General features: G+C 37.0%; 1 protein-coding gene across 1 annotated transcript in view; it reads left to right on the forward strand.

Moving 5' to 3' along the window:
* Positions 1 to 24,294, forward strand: part of LOC150084145 (small subunit processome component 20 homolog) — a 343,987-nt gene that overhangs the window by 193,816 nt on the left and 125,877 nt on the right. The window contains exons 22-24 of the mRNA XM_090376133.1: positions 5,626 to 5,757; positions 22,008 to 22,118; positions 22,241 to 22,390. Coding sequence (XP_090232259.1) covers positions 5,626 to 5,757; positions 22,008 to 22,118; positions 22,241 to 22,390 — 393 coding nt within the window. The remainder of the gene's footprint in view (positions 1 to 5,625; positions 5,758 to 22,007; positions 22,119 to 22,240; positions 22,391 to 24,294) is intronic.

Consider the following 24,294-nt stretch of genomic DNA (forward strand, 5'->3'; position numbering starts at 1 on the left):
TTTTTTTTTTGTAATGGGTTCAGTTGATTTTTATTTCATAATCTTTCATATGATATCCATGAAACTACACCCTTCATAATTAGAAATAAATCAAAAAAAAAAAATAAAAAATAGTTCCATAGGCTAAAAAAATCCAGGCATAAGTTTCTGAAAAAAAATTGTGGGAATCAAGTTAATATATGAATATTTGGTGAGCTTTATGGTAATAACTGTAAAAGAGGAGCAAGTAAATAATGCAAACTTACCTTTATCTTTACACAAACAGAATAATACTGAAAGGCTACATGGCCAGACTGGGTACAACTACACACCTAACATGAGCAGAAGCAGCTGATCTGTTCACCAAAGACATCCACAGAGTATGTGGGTTGTACCTTTTATCGTTGCTTCTAGAAAGTCCTGGCCATTGAACACCTTTGTTCAACATTGATGGATACCTCTTGTCTGACTTGTTCAGCAATATTCCATAATGCTACGTTACCCTACTCTACTTATCTAAACTCTTCATTGTATCTCTTGAGTCTGTTATATTTGGTTTAACATCTATAAATTTACCATATACCAGTTGAAGCTCGTTATAGTGACTCATTAAAGCTCTTTTTTAATGTCCCAGGACATTATAACACCCTGTGTGGTATTGTTCCGGATTGGCCCATGTTGTATTGGGTAGTCAACTCTTCAACAGTGCTGTGCCTGTACGAGTTGTCGCACCCGGCACTCGCTTCTAACATCAACCTTTCACTGATCTCTGCAGTTTTTCTGTCGGGTCGTTTTTTGACCATTTTGACGCCAGTCCTGGTACACTTTAACTACGGCGGCTCTTGAACACCCCTCCAGTTTGGCCATTTGGGAAATCGAGGCACCAGCTCATCGAGCACCCACAATCTGTCCTTTATCAAAGTCCGATAGACCGGGGTTCAAGCCCGTCACCACCAAATATGGAGGATGCGGAAAGATCAGGGAATGACCACCGCATATCCCGGAGCAATATGGCCTTAGTTGCTAATGCTCCTAAAAACCAAATAACTAACAACAACAACATTAAAGTCTGATAAATCGTTCCTTTTACCCATCACGCTCGGAAGTTTACTACCCACTGAACCACTGACACCTTATCTATGCTACGTAGGTTGACTAACTCCACACTCTCGTACCTCACGTGGTCAGTGGGTCACATTCAGTTTTCATCAGGTTGGTCACAATTCAGTGATCACTCAGTGTATATCATTGACAAAACCCTATGAGCTGTCCTCTCAGCATGTCTGCACTACTCAGAATTTCATATCTGACTGCACGATTACCTCCATGTCTTTGTTATTCTCCACTACCCTGAATATAATACCACACAGTTGATAAGTTACTCTGGGGGTTTCAGCTACCCATGTGCAGTACATTGCATTTGTCAATGTTAAACTTCAACTGCCATTTCTCAGCCCATCTGCCTAATTTTTCTAGATCTTGTTGCAGTAGTTTACCTTGATTATTGTCATTAACCATCCTGCCAACCTTTGTATCATCATCTGCAAACTTAGACATTAAGCCTGTTATACCTTCATCAGTATCATTGATAAATATTGAAAACAATAATGGACCCAGCGCTGAGCCCTGGGAAACTCCACTAATAATATTAGTCCACGAAGAGCAGTGCCCATTGATAACCACTCTCTGTCTTCTTCCACTTAACCATCCCTTTATCCATAGCAGTAACTTGCTCTTATGCCATGTTGCTCCAGTTTGTACAGCAGACTTTTATGCAGAACAGTATCAAAAGCCTTCCTGGAATCTAAGTATGTGATGTCAAAATTATTTTTTGCATCCAGTTCCTTGGTCACTGCGTCGTAGTAACATATGAGATTGACTTGACAAGTCCACCCTTGGACATATCCATGCTGTGATTGCAGTATAACTTCTTTAATCAGTGACTCCATTATTTTCTCTGGAACAGATGTTAAGCTAACAGGTCTGTAATTAGTCATGTCACCTATTGATCCTCTTTGTGAATTGAAGATCTCATTGCACATCTCCAGTCTATGGGGATCTCTGCTGAATCCAGGAACGCTCTTATAATTATGGCTAAGAGTTTGCTTACCTCCTTTGCTACCTTCCTTAATATAATTGGATAGATTCCATCTGCCATAGGTGTCTTTCTTTTTTATGTCCATCTTCAACCATTTTTTCTCCACTTTCCTTTCAGTTATCACAAACTCATAGCTCCTTGTGAGTTTGATAAACTTCTGGCACCCCCCTTTCCTATGAAATTCCTCATGTGTGAATGGAATAGTGGAAACATGTGTCACTCAGGCACCATGTTTCATAGATGCAAAATACCTATTCAATTTGTCCACAACCTGAGCAGGGTCGTCAGCAGTTAATCCATAGACATCAATTGGCACAATGTGATTCAACCCCTTCCTTCTGCTGTTGTTATATATCAGCATAGAAGTTTTTGCTGTTTTTCTTTGCCATAGACTTCTCGTAATCTGCCTTAGCTTGCCTAACTTCCTTTGTGAATTGATTACAGACTAATTTATATCTACCATAGGCTTCTCTATCTCCTGATAATTTATCTGCATCCCATGCACTTTTCTTGTCTGCCATGTGTCTCAATAGTTCATCTGACATCCATTTAGATCTAAGCCTTGAACAGTATTTCTTCATTGGTATAAAAAGTCTAGTAGCATCTTTGATTGCTTCCCTGAACACTTCGCATTTATAATTTGCTGTTGGTAACATCATCAGTTGGTCCCACTGCACAAAATTTAAAAACTCTCTTAGACCATTGTAGTCACCCTCACAAAAGCAAATGTCTTTAATTAAATTTCACATTAGTACACTGTAATTGCTGCCATCCAGTGGGTCTTTTACCTGCAGATTCTTAATGCATGAAGAATTACTGCTGATAATCAGATCAAGGGTATTGCTTCTTCTTGCCTCTCTAACATGCTGCTTTTGAAAACAGTCGTCCAAGAAATCCACAAAAGTCTTGCTACGTGTGAAGGGCAAACCTATTAATTTCAATCAACATCTGGAAAGTTAAAATCCCAAATTATGATGCATTCTGATGTGCTGGCCTGCGCTATTTCTCTGTATAGCTGTTTGGTATACTCATTACAGTCATTATGCATAACACACTACTACTCTCAGTGTTGTTTTCCCACTGCTTATATCACACCAAACCGACTCACCATTGCACTTTATCCAAATCAACTGGATGCACTACCTTAGATTTAATATGCTTCTTAAGTAAGAGCATAACCTCCATCTCTCCTGTCCTTCCTATATACATTGTACTCCCCATATTCAAATTCAGCATCACTTATGTCTGAGCGACACCATGTTTCCACTATTCCTACAACTGCATTTGATGACTTAGTCAGTAGTTCAAATTCATCTAATTTATTTACAATGCTCTTAGCATTAGTGTACATGCGAGTATACATGCACATGTTCTTACTCTTAGTTGCCCTAACACAACCCATGTATTTATTTTTTCCATGATAACCCACGCAAGGCCTGAAGTCCCAAACACCTTGCTTTCCAGGCTGCTGCATATACCAATAATAGTGCAAGAATCACTTTCACCTCTTCCTGTGGCTCTAGTTAAGCTATTAGTCTGCATTATCCCTCCAAGCTAGCAGTTTTCCGACCCACCTATCACTGCCTCGACTGTATCAGAAAATATTCTTGCGCCCCTTCTGTTCTAGTGTATTCCATCCCAGTAAAAACAGTCTCTCCTCTTAACAAGCACAGACCACGCTGAAAAAAATTCTACCCCATGAGCCTTGTACATTCTCTCTCTCCAGAGCCGAATTGATTGACAAGGCTCTCAACATATACTCTCTCCTGTTGTGTCTGGGCAGAATTGTAGACAGTTTCAAATTCAGTCCTAACCCAACTTTTCCCCATCATTGCTCAGTACTTGTTAAGTAAGTCCTCAGCTGTCCTCTTAATATCATTAGTGCCAACGTGTACAATAATATTACCTTTTGTGCCCTTAAAAGATGTCTGCTCTACAGTGTCATCTACTTTTGCCCCTGGCAGCCATACCCTATTTCTATTCCCCCTATCCTTCTTGCACAACATATTTCCTGTTTCCCTGACAGTAGAGAGTTTCCCTGAGTAGAGTCACCAACAATAACTACCTCCCATGAGACCAGTGCATTCTGCCTTGGAGATTGTCAATGTGTTATCTGATGCACAAGTGTGAGCTGTGGAGTTGATTTGGGCAGTGAGAGCATGATGGGCCCATTTTAATTCCTTCAAGGTCATCTACCCTAGTCTCTCGTAAATGTCCATCAGAATGCTGTTGGCGCCTAATTTCTTCACACTTTCTGCACCTAGCACACACAAAGACATCCCTCTTGGCTAGATCGTGTCATGTTCCAGAAAGTCTGCAAACATTACGCAATTTTCACATTTTGTTAGGCTGTGATACATTGAAGAATCATCCTCTTCAATTCTCCTCCAAGCCACTGCACTCCTGCTGCTTTGTGCCCATTACTTTGCTGCTCCAATCTGGGGCATGATATCTGTTTAAACACAATTTAATTGATTATTTGACAATACTACACTAAGCTAATAATATGTATTACACTATCAAGTTTTACGTTATACCTTATGCTATCAAGTTCAAGATATATGTTATGCTATATCATTACAATCACAGTGTTAAATTAGTTCTATCCTTGTTAAAAAGTAAAATTCTTAGCTAAACACAAAAAGATATCTGCCCAACAAGTGATTAGATATGCACACCCAACTTTGAATTACCTATTTATCACAATTAAAACCCTACTGTTCCACTGCACTACTTTTTACGTGTTATTATATTTGCAAAACACCAATACAATAGCAGTATGAATAGTAAGTCATAACTCGCAAACATTATCAGCTAAATTTAAGAACAAGCTAACAAATGTGACTAAGACTATTTAAACCATTTATAAAACACAATTTCCAGAAAACTTATCATACCCATGAGCTGAAAATTCTGTGTACTGGCACTTATAATCTCGTACCTGTGATATGAGTATCTGCATTTAAAAGTTATGCTTTTAAAACTTGTTATATTATAGGCCAAGTGTTTGTTAGTTTATTGCTAAGAGTAATAAATGCTGGTATTTTAATCTTGCAAAATAGTTAAACAGTACTTAGAACAGTTTTTACAGTTTGCAGTTTACAGGCATGCATATTATGACTAATATGCATACCCACCAAAGGAGGTTGAATATGCTCTCCTTTAGGTAGAATAATAATGAGATAGAAAACCATTAAAACATATGTGTTCAATTTTTCTTTGTGCTCTGTGGCATTGTTCTGATGGATGGACATCAAGGAGTTGACCCAGGGCCTCCAAGGTCAACTCCTTAAGGAGAGACTCCGAGACTGAACATGTAGCTCACTGTTCATCATTTTTAAATTTGATTCAATACTACTATTAAAAGGAATAATTTTAGTGACATTCTGTTATTCAAAAGAAGGTTCTGTTACGTAGTTCAACTCAAAGAATTTCATGTTGATTAAGTTACTAGTAAATATTGTTAGGTTGATGGAAACTAAATATGCAAAGTATGTCAGCCTTCTCCTAGATTTTGCTAAGAAATTGCATATTATTCTTTCTTTAAGACTTTGACAGTACTGATTCGAGATGTAGAACATCACACTCTGCAGAAGGAACAGCTACAAGTTTTGTTGAGTTATGTTGAACAAGACATTTCAGACTATACTCGCCAAGCCACAGCATTTACTCTGTTAAAGGTAGGATTTTTATATACTCAAGTAATAATATTTGATTTTGATTCTTTCCATATAGTCTTGGCAGGAACTAAAAACTTGTTTTTTAATCCTAATTTTTTTTCTTGAATTATTTTGTTTGTTTAAAGTGTTTATGTTGCCTCCATAGCATAATCAGTTTGGCTTTGGTTGGAAAGGTTCAAGCTTTAATTCTTTCACTGAAAAGACTTTTTCTAGGTCTTTTTCAGTGGTTTTGAATATTGCTTCCTTTGGAAACCCTGTAACCTTCTTTGGAATACTACTAGAAATATTAAGATTTTTCCAGTCAGGACAGTTTTTGTTTGTGTTTTTTTTTTTTTTTTTGTTTTTTTTTTTGTTTTTTGTTTTGCAATATAAGAAAACCAACTTATCGAACAAATACAATTTACAAGCATGATTTTATGCCACATTACAGGTGGAAACAAGAGTTCAATAGCTAGTGGTCAAATTTACAGCTTTATAAGATGTGGGAATTACTTAAAGATGTAACTACCATAAAGGCTAAAGGGAAGGGCTTTTCCTTTTGTAAAGGTGACTACAGAGGTCTCAGACAGTTTTTAAATTCTGTAGAGTGGGATCAACTGATGATGTTATCAATGATGAATTCTAAATGAGAAGCCTTCAGGGACTTAATTTTGGAGGCTACTAGGCTTTTCATTCCAACTAAGAAATACTGTTCCAAGTTTAGGCCTAAATGGATGTTAGATGAACTAATGAGACTCATGGCAGAGAAGAAAAATGTATATAATGCATATAAAGTATCAGGTAACACAGAAGCCTATGGCAGATATAAAGTAGTCTGTAATCAAGTCACAAAGGAGGTTAGGCAGGTGAAGGCAGATTACGAGAAATTCTTGGCAAAGGATGCAAAGAAAAACATCAAAGAGTTCTTTACTTATCTTAAACTCTAAAAGGAAAGGGATGAATCAGATTGGACCACTTAACATAGATGGGTTGACTTTTGATGATCATGCTCAGGTAGCTGATAAACTGAATGAGTATTTTGCATCAACATTCACACATGAGGAGTTATTCAGTGAGAGGAGTCCAGAAGTTTATCAAATTCTAACAGGGAGCTAAGTGATTTTGTAATAACTGAGAGCAAAGTGGAGAAGAAATTGTTGAAGTTAAACATAAAAAAGGTACCTGGGGTGGATGCGATCTATCCAGTTATATTAAAGGAGGCAGCAAAGGAAGTAAGCAAACCCTTAGCCGTAATTATGAGAACTTACTTTGACTCAGGGGAGGGCCCATGGACTGGAAGTGTACAAATTTATCACCAATTCACAAAGGGGGGGTTCAAAAGGTGAACAAGTAACTGTAGACCTGTTAGTTCAACTTGTGTTCTGGGGAAAATAATGGAATCACTGGTTAAAGAAGCATTGCAGGATCATCTAGACAAGACTGCAGTAACAGTTAAGACACAGCATGGGTTTGTTAAAGGGGGGTCTTGTCTGACCAATTTGATTGGATACTATGATGTGGTCACAAAGGAACTGAATGCCAAAAATAATTTTGATATCATATACCTGGATTTCACGAAAGCTTTTGATACTGTTGCACAGGGAAGACTGCTGTACAAATTGGAGAGATATGGCATTAAGGGTAAGTTGCTACAATGGATAAAGGGATGGTTGAGTGGGAGAAGACAGAGAGTGGTAATCAATGGAAACTGCTCTTTGTGGACAAATGTTATTAGTGGAGTTCCCCAGGGTTTGGTGTTGGACCCATTGTTGTTTTGTATATTTATCAATGATATTGATGAAGGTATATCAGGTTTAATGTCCAAGTTTGCAGATGATGCAAAGGTTGGCAGGGTCCTTAACAACAGTAAAGACAGTATGCTACTCCAACTGGATCTAGAAAAGTTGGGCAAATGGGCTGAGAAGTGGCAACCGAAGTTTAACATTGACAAATGCAAAACACTGCATATGGGTAGCAATAACCAAAGAGAAATGTACCAACTGTATGGTACTACACTCAGGGAAGTGAAAAGAGAAAAAGACCTGGGGATAATTGTGCAGTCAAATATGAAGTTTGCTGAGAAGTGCAGATGGGCTGCCAGGGAAGGCCGTGGAGTATTGTCAATGATATATAGGAATTTTGCTAGCAGAGACAGGGAAGTGATTATCCCATTATACAAGGCAATGGTCAGGCCACACCTAGAGTACAGGTCTAGAGGCCTCGTTTTAGGAAGGATGTAGAGTTGCTAGAACGAGTACAAGGAGGGCAACAAGATTGGTGAGGGAACAAAGGGGTGCTGTTACCAAGAAAGGCTTAAGTCCTGCATATTGCAGTGCCTGGAGATTAGGCACCTGTGAGGTGATCTGATTGAGGTTTATAAGGCCTTGAATGGCTTGAGCAAGCTGAATGCTGATGGGATTCTTCCTCTTGCTCAGATTAAGAACCTGAGGGGACAGATTCAAATTGAGGAAAGATGGTTGTAGAATAGATGTGCGGAAATTTGCCTTTAGCCATTGGGTAGTTGATTGTTAGAGCAGGCATCCATCTTTTGTTCTGGAAGTTAATAGCCTAAATAAATTTAAGGCTGAGCTGGACAGGCATTTGGAACGAATGGAGGGGTGAAATGGGAGTTTTTTTTGTTTTTTTTTTTATCTGATGCTGCATAAGTTTTTTCTTTCATCGTATGCCTCTACTAATGCTAATAACTTTATATTTTGAACTTGGAAAATAACGTCTTTTTTTGCTATTATTATTATTATTTAATAGTCAGTTTGCTACCTAATAAATCTCTAGAAATATGACTTTGTAGGTTTCACTAATTCTTCTTGGGTATCGGGTGAGTGGGAGAATAATTTGCTTTATCTGGAATAGGTTTTAATGTTGGAGGCTCAATACATGGGTCAAGAGGGAAAAAAAGAAACCACTCTCTATATGGACTCTATGCTGATAAACTTGATCCTTAACAAGGTCTCAATGGAAAAAATCCAATAGCATGAATACACGAGTTACACTACATTTTCTAATCATTCTGTTAATTTTGTTGAGCAGTGTACATCATTCGAAAATAGGCCTTGAGCTTTGGGTTGCATATCATACAATTTTCTAGCGATGGCCAACTAACTGAGTTAAAACCAACTAACTGAGTTAAAATAAATTTATTGAAATAAATAAATAATATATTCATAAAATACTAAAACAGATATAAAATAAAATAAAAGCTTTAAAATGCACAGTAGCTTTCAAGATGAAATGCCTCTTCGTCAGCTTAGTCGGTGACTGGTGTATTCCAGTATATATTGTTTGTTATAATAGCAAAAGTCAGCTGAGCATGATCATGTATCATGAGTTATGAGTGTACATCATGTCTCTTAACTGGACATGGGTGCATAAATTACAAGTTTTTCACTTTGGTTTTTACTACGGATCTGAGTGCATTCTGTGGTTTTGAAGATTGTAAGGATATAATTTATCTCTGCCCGTTAAATGCAGTTTTCATTCTCTACTGATTGTTAGTTTTTGATATATCTTCCCTGGGGATTCATGAATAATAAAGATGCTTTTAAATTGCTTCAAAATTTTGCATCTTTCTTCTTGAAAAGAAAAAAAAAAAATCATCAACACAAAGGCCAGTGGTTTTTATTAGAGAATTAGACCATCTTATCCCATTTACTGCTTTGGAAGTTTATATCTGGATATATACAAATTGATAATTGAGGTAATTTTTTGGTGATCTGTTCTAGAAGAAAGTTTTCTAACATATTAAGATACAACCCCATGAAGCATATGCGATTAAGTTACAAAACATATTCATTGGTAGTCCCAATGATTTTTTTTAAATGTACGAGGCTTCTCACTTGCCCAGATTTATTTTGTTTATTTATTATTCCATTCAGATGAAAATACACTCATTATGAAGATAAAATAATTGATAAAAGTTTCTTCATTGTATATATGTGTGCCAAAATTGATGCAGAAATTATGATGCTTTTGCTTGTCATCATCTTTTATCACTTGTAGCATTTTGCAGTTTGTAGTTTTATGTTTTGCTGTTCTCTGAAAATTCTTCACACAGTAGGCTGGAGTGCTGAAATTTGATGACTATCGTGATATTTTGATTTCCTAGAACTTTCACAAAAAAAAAAAAAAAAAAAAAAAAACTTTTTTTTTTTTTTTTTTTTTCACATTTTTTTTAAACTTATACATGGTCTCCCAGATTTTGTCATGAAGCAAAAAATGCAATCTGTATGAACAAAATTTCCATACCTGTCTTAAATGGAATACAGCCACTCCCCGACTTATGTAAGGGTTGTGTTCCGTGGAACTTTATGTAAGTCGGAATTTCCCTAAATGCAACACTTGCAACTATGCGCACTGAATTTGATTGAAGCAAAAAAAGAAATGTTCAATGAACATGTAAATAGAATTATTTATTCAATTTTTTTATCTCATGCGCAGAAAAAATTACAAAAGTATACAAAATTACAAAAAATTTCAAAATTATAAAATTACAAAAAGAGAGGAGATGGGCATAATGTCAGCAAGTTTTATCTTTCAAGCATCGTTGCCAGAATTAACTCTCCAGCTGATAAGTACACCACTGTGGAATGAGGGCTGTGGAGATTTAGAAGGGGTTTTTTCCCAACACATCACAAAATTTCTCTGCAGCTGCAGAATCGGCACTGGCAACTTCACCGCACACTTTAATGTTTTGGAAACCAGCACGATGGTTGAACCTATTAAACCACCCATTGCTTGCCATGAACTTGGCTTGGAGTTCGCCGTACTTATCCTTAATATCTTCATAAATACTTCTAGCTTTTGCTTGAATAGCCATTGGATTCAGGGGCACTTGCTTCTGAATCTGATTTTCCATCCATATTATTAATAGCTTTTCCATCTTCAATATAGCACCTGAACACTGTTTTGTGATCACTGTTGATCTTAAATGCGTTGATCCTTTAACATGTTCTTTTATACGCACACTGTCCCTTAAAATAGTATTCACTGTTGAAGCAGCAAGGCCTAATTCCGTGCAATAGATGACAAACTTTGTCCTGCTTTGTCCTGCTTTGTACTTCTTAATTAATCATCTTCATTTCTAAATCAGTTTTGTTTCGTTTCCTAGCACTGCCAGCACCTGCACTTTCCGTTGGTCCCTTTCCCTTCACATTGTAATAAGTAAATAGAAATGAAGAGAAGATTCTGAAAATTTATTTATGTTTTTATATGACTGAAGGCGGGTAACTCATTTCACCATAATACTAATGTAAAAACCCACAGAATTCCAGTTATTGGTATTATTGCAAATGCAATAAGATCAAGTTTACTACCCGTTTATAATAGATTGCGCTAACAGAAAAGCCCAGTAAACCGGAAAGTGCAAATTGCTTTTATTGTTTTATGGTAGTGACTTCCACAAATGTGTTTTAAAAAAATATCACAAAGGCATTCAAAATTGATTCTTATAACAGAACATATGATAACGATGAAAATGCAGTGCAATTTCCGTTATAAAAATAACCTTTTAGAGAGAGATAAATAGTTTAGTTATATAACGAAAATTTCAACTTCTGAAGTCTTGGAACGAATTACTAAAAAAAAAACGTGTTGTTGGGTTCACATTATGATATTTTCACGATACTTCCATTTATTCCTATGGGATTCAAAATATGTTTCCACAATTTTTTTAAGTTTGCACCAGCCAGAAAAAACTTACATAAAGTCGAATTTCTATAAGTCGAGTATTATGTAAGCCAGGGAGTGCCTGTATTTATAGGGTAGATATTTTCCATATTGTGCATATAAATTTTGATGAATTGCGTTGCTGTTTTTGATTTTTCGAAGAGATAATCAATTGCATTAATATTTTTTCAATGAAAGTTATCATTTTATTTACTAGTTTGTTTAGACGCAATATAGCCGAAGCTGCTCTTGCACCATTAAACCCTAAACAACAACAACAACAACCAAGAACTAGTTTGTTTACTGGTTACCATTTTGTTTACTTTTGTATGCACAAGCTACCAGTAGAATTCGTAATTACTTATCACCAATAAAACTTAGATTTTGGCTTTAATTTAGTCCTTGCTATAGTTTACAAAGCAGTGACACTACTAGGTTTTTTTTTTTTTTTTCCCAGTAAAAATTGAACCCAGCACCTCAGAACGAATCAAAAGGCACTATATTTTTGGTTCTCACAATCTGAAATTGCTATCATATAGTGATAAGCAGCTCATAACTGCCACTGTTTTTCAGGTTTCAGTGTTGACTCTCTAGAATAGTGGTTCCCAACCATAGTATTGTGGGATCAGCAGATGCTGTGCTTTGGACTCAGATAAGCACGTAGATAGGACATAATAGCAATAAAAGTTTCACAGATTAGTAGAACTTTCCCACAGGTTCATGATTAAGAAAAGCTGTTATAGAAAAATTTTATCTATGCAAACAGGGCTCTTTCTTAAACCAGCTTTTATCCTTTAGTAGTCAGTTGGCTACCTAATAAATTTCTAGAAATGTTTGTTTATTTATTTGTTATTTGGTTTTTAGGAGCATTAGCAACTAAGGCCATATTGCTCCGGGATATGCGGTGGTCATTCCCTGACTTTTCTGCATCCTCCGTATTTGGTGGTGACGGGCTCGAACCCCGGTCTAGAAAGGTGAAGTTTCACTAATTCTTGGTATTGAAATGGAAAAAAACAGAATTTGCTCTGTCTGGAATAGGTTTTAGAGAATATCAATACAAGGTTTGAAAAAAGGCTGTATATGGTCCTCTTTGTAAGAATACTAGGATTTTTATAATATGATAAAAAAGTTATAATATCTATGGCCACAAGCTTTTAGTAAAATTTTTCAAAAATTGAATTTCATTAAATTTTTGCTGGGTGAACGTTTATTATATGATATTAGGGTTTTGGTTTCGATATGAATTAAATTGAGAGGTTTTATAACAAAGCCAGAATAAGCAGATATACAGTAGTATTAACAAAAGAATCTTGGCACAAACATATATTAATACAGATTTTAGGTAATGGTGTTAGAACAGGTAGTACAGAAATTAAGTAGTTGAATTGCGGTAAATTTTTTAAGAATTAGGTACAGGCAGTTCCTGCTTTGCGGGTTTATGAGGTGGTTTTTTTTTTTTTTTTTCAAGTATCAACAAAATCAAAAATATGAACATTAATTGCAAAAAATGAATGATAAACATTCGTAAATACCGCATTTAAAACCAAGCTTGTAGCTATACAATACAGTGTACCCCGCTTTGCGATATTAATCCGTTCCAGTGGCACCATCTTATCGTGAAAATATTGTAATGTGAACCCAATAACAAATTAGTTTTTTTTTTTTTTGGTTATTTGTTCCAAAACCTTGGAAGTTAAAATTTTCACTATATAACTAAGCTATTTATCTTTCTAAAATGGCATTTTTATAATGAAAATTGTGTTAGTTACCATTTCAAATCATTAAGATGCATTACACTTTCATCATTATCATATGTTCTGTTATAAGAATCAATTTTGAATGCCTTTATGATATTTTCTAAAGCACATTTCTGGAGGTCACGACCATAAAAGAATAAAAACAATTTGCACTTTCTAGTTTATTGGGCTTTTCTGTTAGTGCAATCAATTATTAATGGGTAGTAAACTCAGTTATTGCATTGCGAAAATACTGATAACTGGAATTGTGTGGATTTTTACATTATTATGGTAAAATGTGTTTTCCCTTCACTGAAATCTTCAATCATATAAAAAAGATAAATAAATTTTCAGAATTTTCTCTTCATTCCAAGATTGGTTTTCACATCACTTTGTGCCAGAAGTAAAACAATATTGTGAAAATAAAAATATTCCTTTTCAGTTGATTCTGATTTTAGATAATGCACCTGGTCAGCCACCATTACTGCAACATCACCATCTTAACGTTAAAATAATTTTTTGCCACCAAATACGACACCACTTTTGCAGCCAATGGACCAGGGCAATGTTTCAATGTTTAAAGCGCATTATCTTCTGGAGACATTTGATATGCTAATTAATGCAACAGATAAGGAGGGAGCTCCAACTCGTAAAGAATTTTGGAAAGAATTCCATATTTTAGATGCAATTAAAATAATACAGCAAGCCTAGGATAAAATTACAGAGAAGAACATGAAAGGTAGTAGTAATAGTGGCACGTGATGCAAGAAAGCGAGCGTATGAGCTTATGCAGCATCAGCCAAAAAAAAAAAAAAAAAATCACACCATTCCCTCCAAATGCCTGTCCAGTTCCTCCTTAAATTTATTTAACCTATTAACTTCCACAACGACAGATGGAAGTTTGTTCCAGCAATTAACCACCCGCTGGCTAAAGGCAAATTTCCCTCATCTATTCTACATCTGTCTTTTCTTAATTTGAATTTATGCCACCTTAGGTTCGTAATCTGAACAAGTGGAAGGATCCCATCAGAATTCAGTGTGCTCAATCCATTTAGGTGTTTGCAATAAACTGTGTTCTCAGTTTATTGATAATTTCGAAGGATTTCAAAACCAGCAGAGATCGTACAAAATGAAACAGAAGCGGTCGTTACTATTGCTAACCAATTGCAGCTTGAAATTTCTACAACTGATGTCACTGATCTGCTTCAAACACACAATGGAGAGTTCAGAAATGAAGACCTCTTTGATATGGCAAAATGTGAAGAAGCTGAGGAAGAAGAAGATTTAACAGCTGAAACTCCTGTTCATTCCTTCACTCTCAAGGGGCTAGATGAAGCTTTTCAACACTTAGAAAAAGCAATTAAGATTTTCGAGTCACAAGGTTCAAATTTGGAGCGTACTAGGAAAGTTGCTACAGATTTAAAAAATGCTTATGCATTCTGTCGTGAAATTTATAAAAAAAAGATTAGACTATCTTGGAAACAGATGCCTCTTGATGCGTTTCAGAAGATAACAACTCTTGTGCTTCCAACAAACCAACGAGTGCAAAGCCAACAATGAGTGATAAACAAGTGTGCATTTAGTCGATGATGAAGAATAAACATTCTTTAACATTTGTAAGTCATAAATAATTTTTTTTATTATTATAATCTGCTTGATTTTACAGGCTGTGCTTTCATTTCTTTGGATAAATCAATCATTGTTTAAGCTTAAACTAATTAGCTAACTAATTACCCCTGTTTTTAACATTACATCTATGGGAAATAAATTTCCGCTTTACGAGTTTTCTGTTGGCTGGCTGACCAGTATAAACAGAATGGGAAATTTAGGATAAAGCTCCACCAGAATATGGAATTTTATTCCAAAGGCAAAGCAGAATTTCTTCTCTTATCAGTTTGCTAAGGACAAAGAGCTTTTATTGTGGGGAAAATACCATGAAATGAGTCAGCATGTTGTTAATGAAACTAGAAAATTTAAAAGCACATAAATTATATCTGTTCAGTGGATCAAGAATTCAAAAAAGGAAACCTCTACCCTTGCAAATATGTTGCTTCAATAGTAAACTACTAGCAGAGAAGTGAAGTAATTTTCATATGTCCAGGTAAAGAGGAGTGGCATGATGATAAGAAAAGCCGTGGCATGTAGAGCCGAGCTGACTGATTTCGAGAGAGAGGTGTTTTTTATAGATATCGCAATCCTGGATTGTTGATTTGTGGAATTGCTGACAGTCTATGCCACTGGTTCCCAGCTGATGTATGCCAGCACTTCAGTGTGCTGTGCCTCTGTCAATTATGTTGCAAGATAAAACTCCATTGAATTCAATGACAATCATTCTTCAGGTGTGCCACAAATATAGTATCTTTTAATCAAAATGTGACTTGGGTGACAAAAGGTTGGGAACCACTGGCCTATGCCATCCAAAATCAACTATTGGTGACATTATCATGAGATGGAAGCATGGTGGTGCCATCACCATTCAGCAGTGCAGAGGAAGACCATGGAGGTGCACTCCACATAGCTAGAGGAGGGTACTCAGAAGAGTAATATTAGTCTTGTCAGACATCTCTGCAAAACATCAACCAGGAGTTTAAGATGTCAAGGGGTGAGATTTGTATGAAGATACTACGTACACACTACTACAGTTTTAATGGGAGAGTGGTGACACATAAGCCATACATTACCAACCACAAACAGTGGTGTCACCTTGCATGGTGCATGAGAGTGATAATTGGTCCTTAGATCAGTGGAAATCAGTTCTATGGAGTGATGAATCTCACTACACCCTATTCCAGTCAGGTCGGTGGTCTGGAGAATGTCTGCTGCCTGAGTGCATTGTGCCAGCAGTGAGGTGCGGAAGAGGTGCACTTATGGTATGGAGCTGTTTCTCATGGTGTGACCTGCGATAGGGGTGTCCTACCTTGCAGGCCATATGAAGCCCATGACTATATAGGCAGCGTTAAGCATTATGCACCCCAAGTTTAAAACTGATATGTCTGAAATTAGTTTAATGTTGACTTTGAAAAATATCTGTTTTTGGTAGTATTTGATTTTTCTGTATTGCTTCTTTATGGTGTTTTTTTATATCCTCTTCAGTACTTAACAATATGTTATAACCATATATAAAAATGTTATTAGTGTCAATAATTGTTGAATTTTCTTATTTAATTAATACTAAAAAATTAAACTATAAATATAAAAGTTGATAAAAATCTGTGATTATTTGTAAGGAACTGTTCTTGTGGGTTATAACTTTCAGCATCTTATCTTTGTTTTATCTTTATTTATTTTATATTTGGTTTTGTACCATAGCCAATAAAGGTTAGATACTACTGGCCTGGGCCTTCGGTGGTCATACGAATGCTGATGCCAACTGTAACATTTTGGACAATTCCATGCTTTCTATAATGTGGCAGTTCTTTGATATATTATATTTGGTACCCATGTTTGTTTCAACAGGATAGTGCTTCATGCCATACTGCCTGTGCTGTTTCAGAACAGTTCATAGACATGAATGCACCAGAGTTCAGTTTGAACCCTATGGGAACACCTGAACAACAGATCCAACATCTGTTCTGTAGGAGGAATGTTATCCATTCTAGTCTACTGTTTATTGGTGGTAAGCCTACCAAGGAGAGTAAATATACGATTGGCTACTTATATATATATATATACTTTTCATGAATTCAATTTCTAACAAAAATATGCTAAATATACATTTTCAGCTAAATTCATTTTTATTTGAATTATTTTACGATTCATGAGAAAAGAGCCAGAAACAGAAAAGCATAACATGTTAATGTACTGTATTCTCAAAAGGTTTTGGATACTAGTGCTGGTCAAGGAAAAAACTGTTTATTTGGGAAACTACTAATAATGTTTTGGGTCTGCTACCTGGTTATTTTAGAAATATCAGCTAGTTTATAGAATCATGATGAAATTTTGATACACTTTTTGATACACAGACTCTATCTTCAAAATAGCAGCTTGTACACTTGAAAGAATGCATGATATCTGTGCTGTGCCTTGATAATGGCATTCTAACTCATCTGGAAAATGAGCTGGAATAATAAATTCCAAAGTGCCTTTTTCTTTCAAACATGACCATAGAAAGGTTTTGCCACTATGACCAAACAACTCCCATTCTGAACCATGAGAAACATTTCAACATGACTATACCTTATCCTCCTCTTATTCCTCCATATTTCATTGTTGGAATGATCCTCTTTGATAAACATTTTCCAACACAAGCTGAAGAGCAGACAGCATGCTTCATTACCACTGCAATATAACCCCATCTGAACTGGATCTTTTTCCATTATTCAAGAACAGCCCTTACCGTAGTGACCAAGACTGTGCAAGTCCTTCAAATATTTTCATATGGTCATGGGCACACCTGTTGACACTTAGGTCTTTGGTCTCATATTTGAAGAAATGACTGGCAGGATGGCTTAGGGATCACAAACTCCCACCACCCCAAGTATTCTTGACTTGCCAGATCATTCCTTGAGTGTTGTAACGTTTTCTTTCTTTTATCCTCTTAAAAAGTCAGTTAAAGCGGACTTTGAAAGATTCAATTAGATGAATAGTACAAAATAATAATTGACTGATATTGTATCTGACTATCAGACCTGTTTGAAATTCATAAGCCTTCTGTTGTTATCCATATTGGATACTACTGATATCAGCATGGTGCCTTGAAACTTTTATAGTTAGCATTAGCATTAGCATTAGTAGAGGCATATGATGCAAGAAAGCAAGCTTATTCAGCATCAGCCAAAAAAAACACACCACTCCCATTTCACCCCTCCGTTCGTTCAAAATACCTGTCCAGTTGAGCTTTAAATTTGTTTAGGCTTTCAACTTCAACAAAAAGTGATGGAAGTCGGTTCCACCAACCAACCACCCGCTGACCAAAGGCAAATTTCCGCACATCTATCCGACATCCGTCCTTCCTCAATTTGAATTTATGCCCTCTGAGGTGATTATTCTGAGCAAGATGAAGAATCCCATTGGCATTGAGCATGCTCAAACCATTCAAAGCCTTATACACCTCTATCAGATCACCTCGCCGGTGCCTAGTCTCCAGACTCTGTAATTTGCAAAACTTAAGCCTTTCTTCGTAAGAGCAACCCTTTGTTCCATTCACTAATCTTGTTGCCCTTCTCTGTACCCGTTCCAGCAGCTCTACATCCTTCTTGAAATGTGGCCTAACCATTGCCTTATACAAGGGAATAATCACCTCCTTATCCCTGCTAGAAAAATTCCTGTATATCATTGACAAGACACCATGAGCTACTCTTGCAGCTCGTCTGCACTGCTCAGAGAACTTCATATCTGCCTGCACAATTACCCCCAGGTCCTTTTCATTCTCCACCACTGTCAGTGTAGTACCGCAGAGTTGATACGTTGCTCTGGGGTTACTGTTTCCCATATGTAGTACTTTACATTTGTCAATGTTAAACTTCATTTGCCACCTCTCAGCCCATCTGTTCAACCTTTCCAGATCCTGTTGTAGCAGCATAGCGTCAGTAGTGTCCTTAACAACCCTGCCAACCTTTGTATCATCTGCAAACTTGAACATTAAACTTGATATCCCATCATCAATATCATTCATAAACACTGAGAACAACAACGGACCCAACACTGAACCCTGAGGAACTCCACTAATAACATTAGTCCACGTTGAACAGTGTCCATTGATTACCACTCTCTGTCTTCTGCCACTCAACCATCCCTTTATCCATAGCAGCAATTTGCCTCCAATGCCACACTGCTCCAATTTGTGCAGCAGTCTTCCATGTGCAACAGTATCAAAAGCCTTTCTAAGATCCAAATATATAATATCAAAATTATTCCCTGCATCCAGTTCTTTTGTGACTACATCATAGTGTCCAATCAAATTGGTCAGACAAGACCTGCCCTTAACAAAACCATGCTGCGTCTGAGCTATAACTGAATTCTTGTCTAGATGATCCTGCAGTGCTTCTTTAACCAGTGCCTCCATTAATTTACCTGGAACAGAAGTTAAACTAACAGGTCTATAATTACTTGTGTCAGCCTTTGATCCTCCTTTGTGAATTGGGGTTACATTTGCACATCTCCAGTCTATGGGTACCTCCCCTGAGTCCAAAGAAGCTCTCATAATTATGGCTAAGGGTTTGCTTACTTCCTTTGCTGCCTCATTTAATATAACTGGATAGATCCCATCCACCCCAGGTGCCTTTTTTTTGTTTATCCTCAACAATCTCTCCTCCACTTTCTTCTCAGTTATTACAAAATCATCCAGCTCACTGCCAATGTTTACTTTACCTACATCATTCTCCTTCCTGAATAACTCCTCATGCGTGAATGTAGATGCAAAATACTCGTTTAGATTGTTAGCCACCTGAGCAGGATCCTCAACTGTTGAACCATCAATATCCAGTGGACCAATCTGATTCATCCCTTTCCTTCTTGAGTTTAAATATGTAAAGAACTCTTTTCTGTTTTTCTTTGCATCCTTTGCCAAGGATTTTTCGTAGTCTGCCTTTGCCTGCCTAATCTCCTTTGTGACTTGGTTACAGACCAACTTATATCTATCATAGGCTTCCATGTCACCCATTAATTTGTATGTATCCCATGCATTTTTCTTCTCTGCCACCTGTCTCATTAGTTCATCTGACAACCATTTTGGCCTAAACCTTGAACAATATTTCTTAGTTGGTATGTAAAGCCTGGTAGCCTCCAAGATTAGTTCCTTGAATGCTTCCCATTTTGAGTTTGCTGTTGGTAACATCATCAGTTGGTCCCACTGTATAGAATTTAAATACTGTCTCAGACCATCATAGTCGCCTTTACGAAAACAAAAACCCTTCCCTTTACCTCTGATGGTAGTTACCTCCTTGAGTAAATCCCACTTCAACACACTGTGATCACTGCCACCTAGTGGTTCATTTATCTGCAGATTCTTAATGCATGAAGAATCACTACTGATAATCAGATCAAGCGTATTGCTCCCTCTTGTTGCCTCACGAACATGCTGATGTAGAAAACAATCATCCAATAAATCCACAAAAGCCTTGCTAGTGTGCGAGTGACCAACCCACAAATTGCAGTCAATATCTGGGAAATTAAAATCCCCCATTATAAGACTCTCTGATTTACTGGCCCACTCTATTTCCCTGTACAATATCTTATTATACTCATCAGAGTCATTAGGCCTATAGCATTTCCCTATGCTTATGTCACATTTGATTTCCCTATGTCACACCAAACTGACTCGACACTGCCCTGTCCATCGATGTCGACTGGCTTCACTTCCTTGGACTTTATGTGTTTCTTAACTAATAGCATAACCCCTCCTGTCCTGTCTATCCTTTCTATACACATTGTATTCCCCAAATTCCAGTTCCGCATTACTTATATCTGTGTGACACCACGTCTCTGATATTCCAACAATATCCGCCTTTGATGCTTTGAGCAATACCTCAAATTCATCAAATTTATTTACCAAACTCCTAGCATTGGTGTACACGCAGGTATACATGTACCTGTTTCTATTCTTAGCTACCCTAACACAACCCATGTGTTTACTTGTACCGCAATGACTCCCAGCAGTCTCTGAAATGTCCTGAATCTTGTTTTTCAGGCTTCTGCTCATTTCAATAGAATCAGTGCAAGAATCACTTCCACCTCTGCCAGTGGCTACTGTTAATCTATTAGTCCTTGTATCCCCCCCAACTAGCAGTTTTCCGACCCACCTAACACTGCCTCGACAGCATCAGCAAAAATTCTTGCACCCTTTCTATTTAAGTGTATCCCATCCCTGTAGAAGCAATCTCTCCTGTTAACAAGTACAGTCCAGGCTGAAAAAAATTCTACCCCTTGAGCCTTGCACAATCCCTCCAGGGCCGAATTGATCGACAAGGCTCTCATCATATACTCCCTCCTATCATGTCTGGGCAGAATTGCAGACACTTTCAAATTCAACCCTAATTCACGGCTTTTTTTCAACAGTGACCTGTACTTGCTAAGTAATTCCGCCGGTCTCCTACTCTTAATATCATTAGTGCCAACGTGTACAACTATATCACCTTTTGTGCCCTTAAAAGATGATATCCGCTCTACAACGTCATCAACCTTTGCCCCTGGCAGACATACCCTGGTCCTATTCCACCTATCCTTTTTACAAAGCATGTTCCCCGTTTCCCTGACAATAGAGTCACCAACAACTACTAGTTCCTGTGGGACCAGCGCATTCTGCCTAGGGGGCTGCCTCTGTGTTGCCTGATGACCAAGTGCAAGCTCTGGCGTTGATGTGGGCAGCTGAGAGCTTGATGGGCCCCTCAATTTATTTCCTTCGAGGGCATCCACCCTGTCCTTCAAGCTCTCATAAAGGCCCATAACAACGCTGAGTTGTCGCCTGATTTCCTTGCACTCCTTACATCGTGCACACACAAAGACATCCCCCTTGGCCACATCATGTCCCGTACCCGACTGCTCCACAAACATCAAGCAAACAGTGCATTTCAAAAGACTGTGATTCAGAGGGCAACTGCCCCCCCTCAGTTCTCCCCTGAACCACAGCACTCCCATTAGCTTGAGCCTTTTGCTTTGCTGCTCTGGTCAGAGTCATGATTCCGATTTAATTCAATAAAATTTCAAAACAAAAATTAAATCCTTAAGTTATATCCAAAAACAGTTATGTTAATTTTTTTTTTAAATAGTTGCAATACACAGAATAGTTGCTTCTATTCTGTGTATTGCTAGTTGTACCTGCTTCATTACTATAAAAGAAGTATCTGAATACTTTTGATACTATAAATATATCTAAAGTGTACATGAGAAAAGATTAACTTATTCATTTTTCTATAGGCCATCCTCTCAAAATGTCTTCAAGATGAAGCACTGCCAGGAATCATGAAGAAAATTAGTGAAATGTCTATAATTTCAGAACAGGAACACATTCGTACTCAATGTAGGCAGGTAAATACAGTTTGGACTTAAAATTAAAGTCTGCTTCCATTTACATAAAGAGAATGAAATTACATTGAAATTAGAAATCGGTTAAAATGAGTTGATTTTTTTTTTTTTTTTTTTAATTTTAGGTTTATCTCCAGTATCTTTTGGACTATCCTTTAGGAAAGAAAATTCCCATATTACTATCATTTTATGTGACACAACTGGAATATGAACATGAATCTGGCAGGGAATCTACCATAGAAATGTTAAATTCAGTTTTTAACTCATTTCCTACAGTAAGTTTAACCTATTGATAAAAATTGCTAATATGTTTTAATTGATCAAATCCAAGCACCTTTCAAATTTTTACACACAAAGTGGAGTGAATATAAAAGAACTTCCCATAATGGATTTAAATTTTATAAATAGATATTTATTTGTTATCCCAAGGAAATACAAAATTTTACAAATTTCATATTGGACAAAGTATGCATAAAGTATGATGATATCTCACTGAAAATGGTAATACCTATCATCATTTTCAGTACAATTTTGGTATAAATTTGGGATGTACACTGGTAGAAAATCTACCAATGTACATCCCAAAACACTGTTCCTGAAAACTTTTCACTCAAAGGCTTGACCCCTGTTCTTGGCTTCTTTTTGGGGTATGTTGTGTGATGCCATGCTCTGCTTTTGTTATTATAATTATTATTATTGAAATGATAGAAACAGCTTTCATCTCTAGTGATGATGCTTAGCAGCATGATATTTAAGCAAAAAATTTTGATGACACATCTCTGTATTCCTGTTTTTGTTCGCCTGTAAGGAATCAATAGGCCCAAAATTTTTTTATTCTATGGATGATATCATTTTCTATATGGCTTAATGTCAAATGCTGAGGCATGATAAGAAATCCCTCACCATTGTCACCAGATCCTCTTTGATAATTGCATTGACTTTTTGCTTATTGTTTGTGGCTGTCCTTGGTTTCACCAAAGTAAAACTTAATAACAATATCCATATTCCTGTCCCTGAAATGTAGTAGTAGTAGTAGTAGTAGTAGTGGCATGTGATGCAAGAAAGCAAATGTATGAGCTTATGCAGCATCAGCCAAAAAAAAAAAAAAAAATCACACCATTCCCTCCAAATGCCTGTCCAGTTCCTCCTTAAATTTATTCAACCTATCAACTTCCACAACGACAGATGGAAGTTTGTTCTAGCAATTAACCACCCGCTGGCTAAAGGCAAATTTCCGCACATCTAATCTACATCTGTCTTTTCTTAATTTTAATTTATGTCCCCTTAGGTTCGTAATCTGAACAAGTGGAAGGATCCCATCAGAATTCAGCGTGCTGAACCCATTCAAGGCCTTATACACCTCAATCAGATCACCGCGCAGGTGCCTAGTCTCCAGCCACTGCAATTTGCAGAACTTAAGCCTCTCTTGATAAGAGGATCCCTTCATTCCCCTCACCAATCTTGTTGCTCTTCTCTGTACACGCTCAAGTAATCTACATCCTTCCTAAAATGAGGCCTCCAGACCTGTACGCAGTACTCAAGGCATGGCCTGACCATTGCCTTATACAGAGGAATAATCACCTCCTTTTCCCTGCTAGCAAAATTCCTGTATATCATTGACAAAACCCAATGACCTGCTCTGGCAGCCTGTCTGCATTGCTCAGAAAACTTCATATCTGACTGCACAATTACTCCCAGGTCTTTTTCATTTTCTACCACCTTAAGTGTAGTACCACACAATTGGTACGTTTCTCTGGGGTTACTTCTACCCATATGCAGTACTTTGCCTTTGTCAAGGTTAAACTTCAGTTGCCACTTCTTAGCCCATCTGCCCAAATTATCTAGATCCTGTTGCAGTAGCACACTGCCATTACTGTCATTAACAACCCTGCCAACCTTTGTATCATCTGCAAACTTTGACACTAAGCCTGATATACCTTCATCAATATCATTGATAAATATACAAAACAACAGTGGACCCAACACCGAACTCTGTGGGACTCCACTAATAACATTAGTCCAAGAAGAGCAGCACCCATTGATTACCACCCTCTGTCTTCTCCCACTTAACCATTCTTTTATCCATTGTAGCAACTTACCCTTAATACCATTCTGCTCCAATTTGTACAATAGTCTTCCATGCGCAACAGTGTCAAAAGCTTTCCTGAAATCCAAATAT

The sequence above is a fragment of the Mastigoproctus giganteus genome, chromosome 6, assembly GCF_048544385.1.
Source record: "Mastigoproctus giganteus isolate SK-2022 chromosome 6, ASM4854438v1, whole genome shotgun sequence".
Classification (NCBI taxonomy): domain Eukaryota; kingdom Metazoa; phylum Arthropoda; class Arachnida; order Uropygi; family Thelyphonidae; genus Mastigoproctus; species Mastigoproctus giganteus.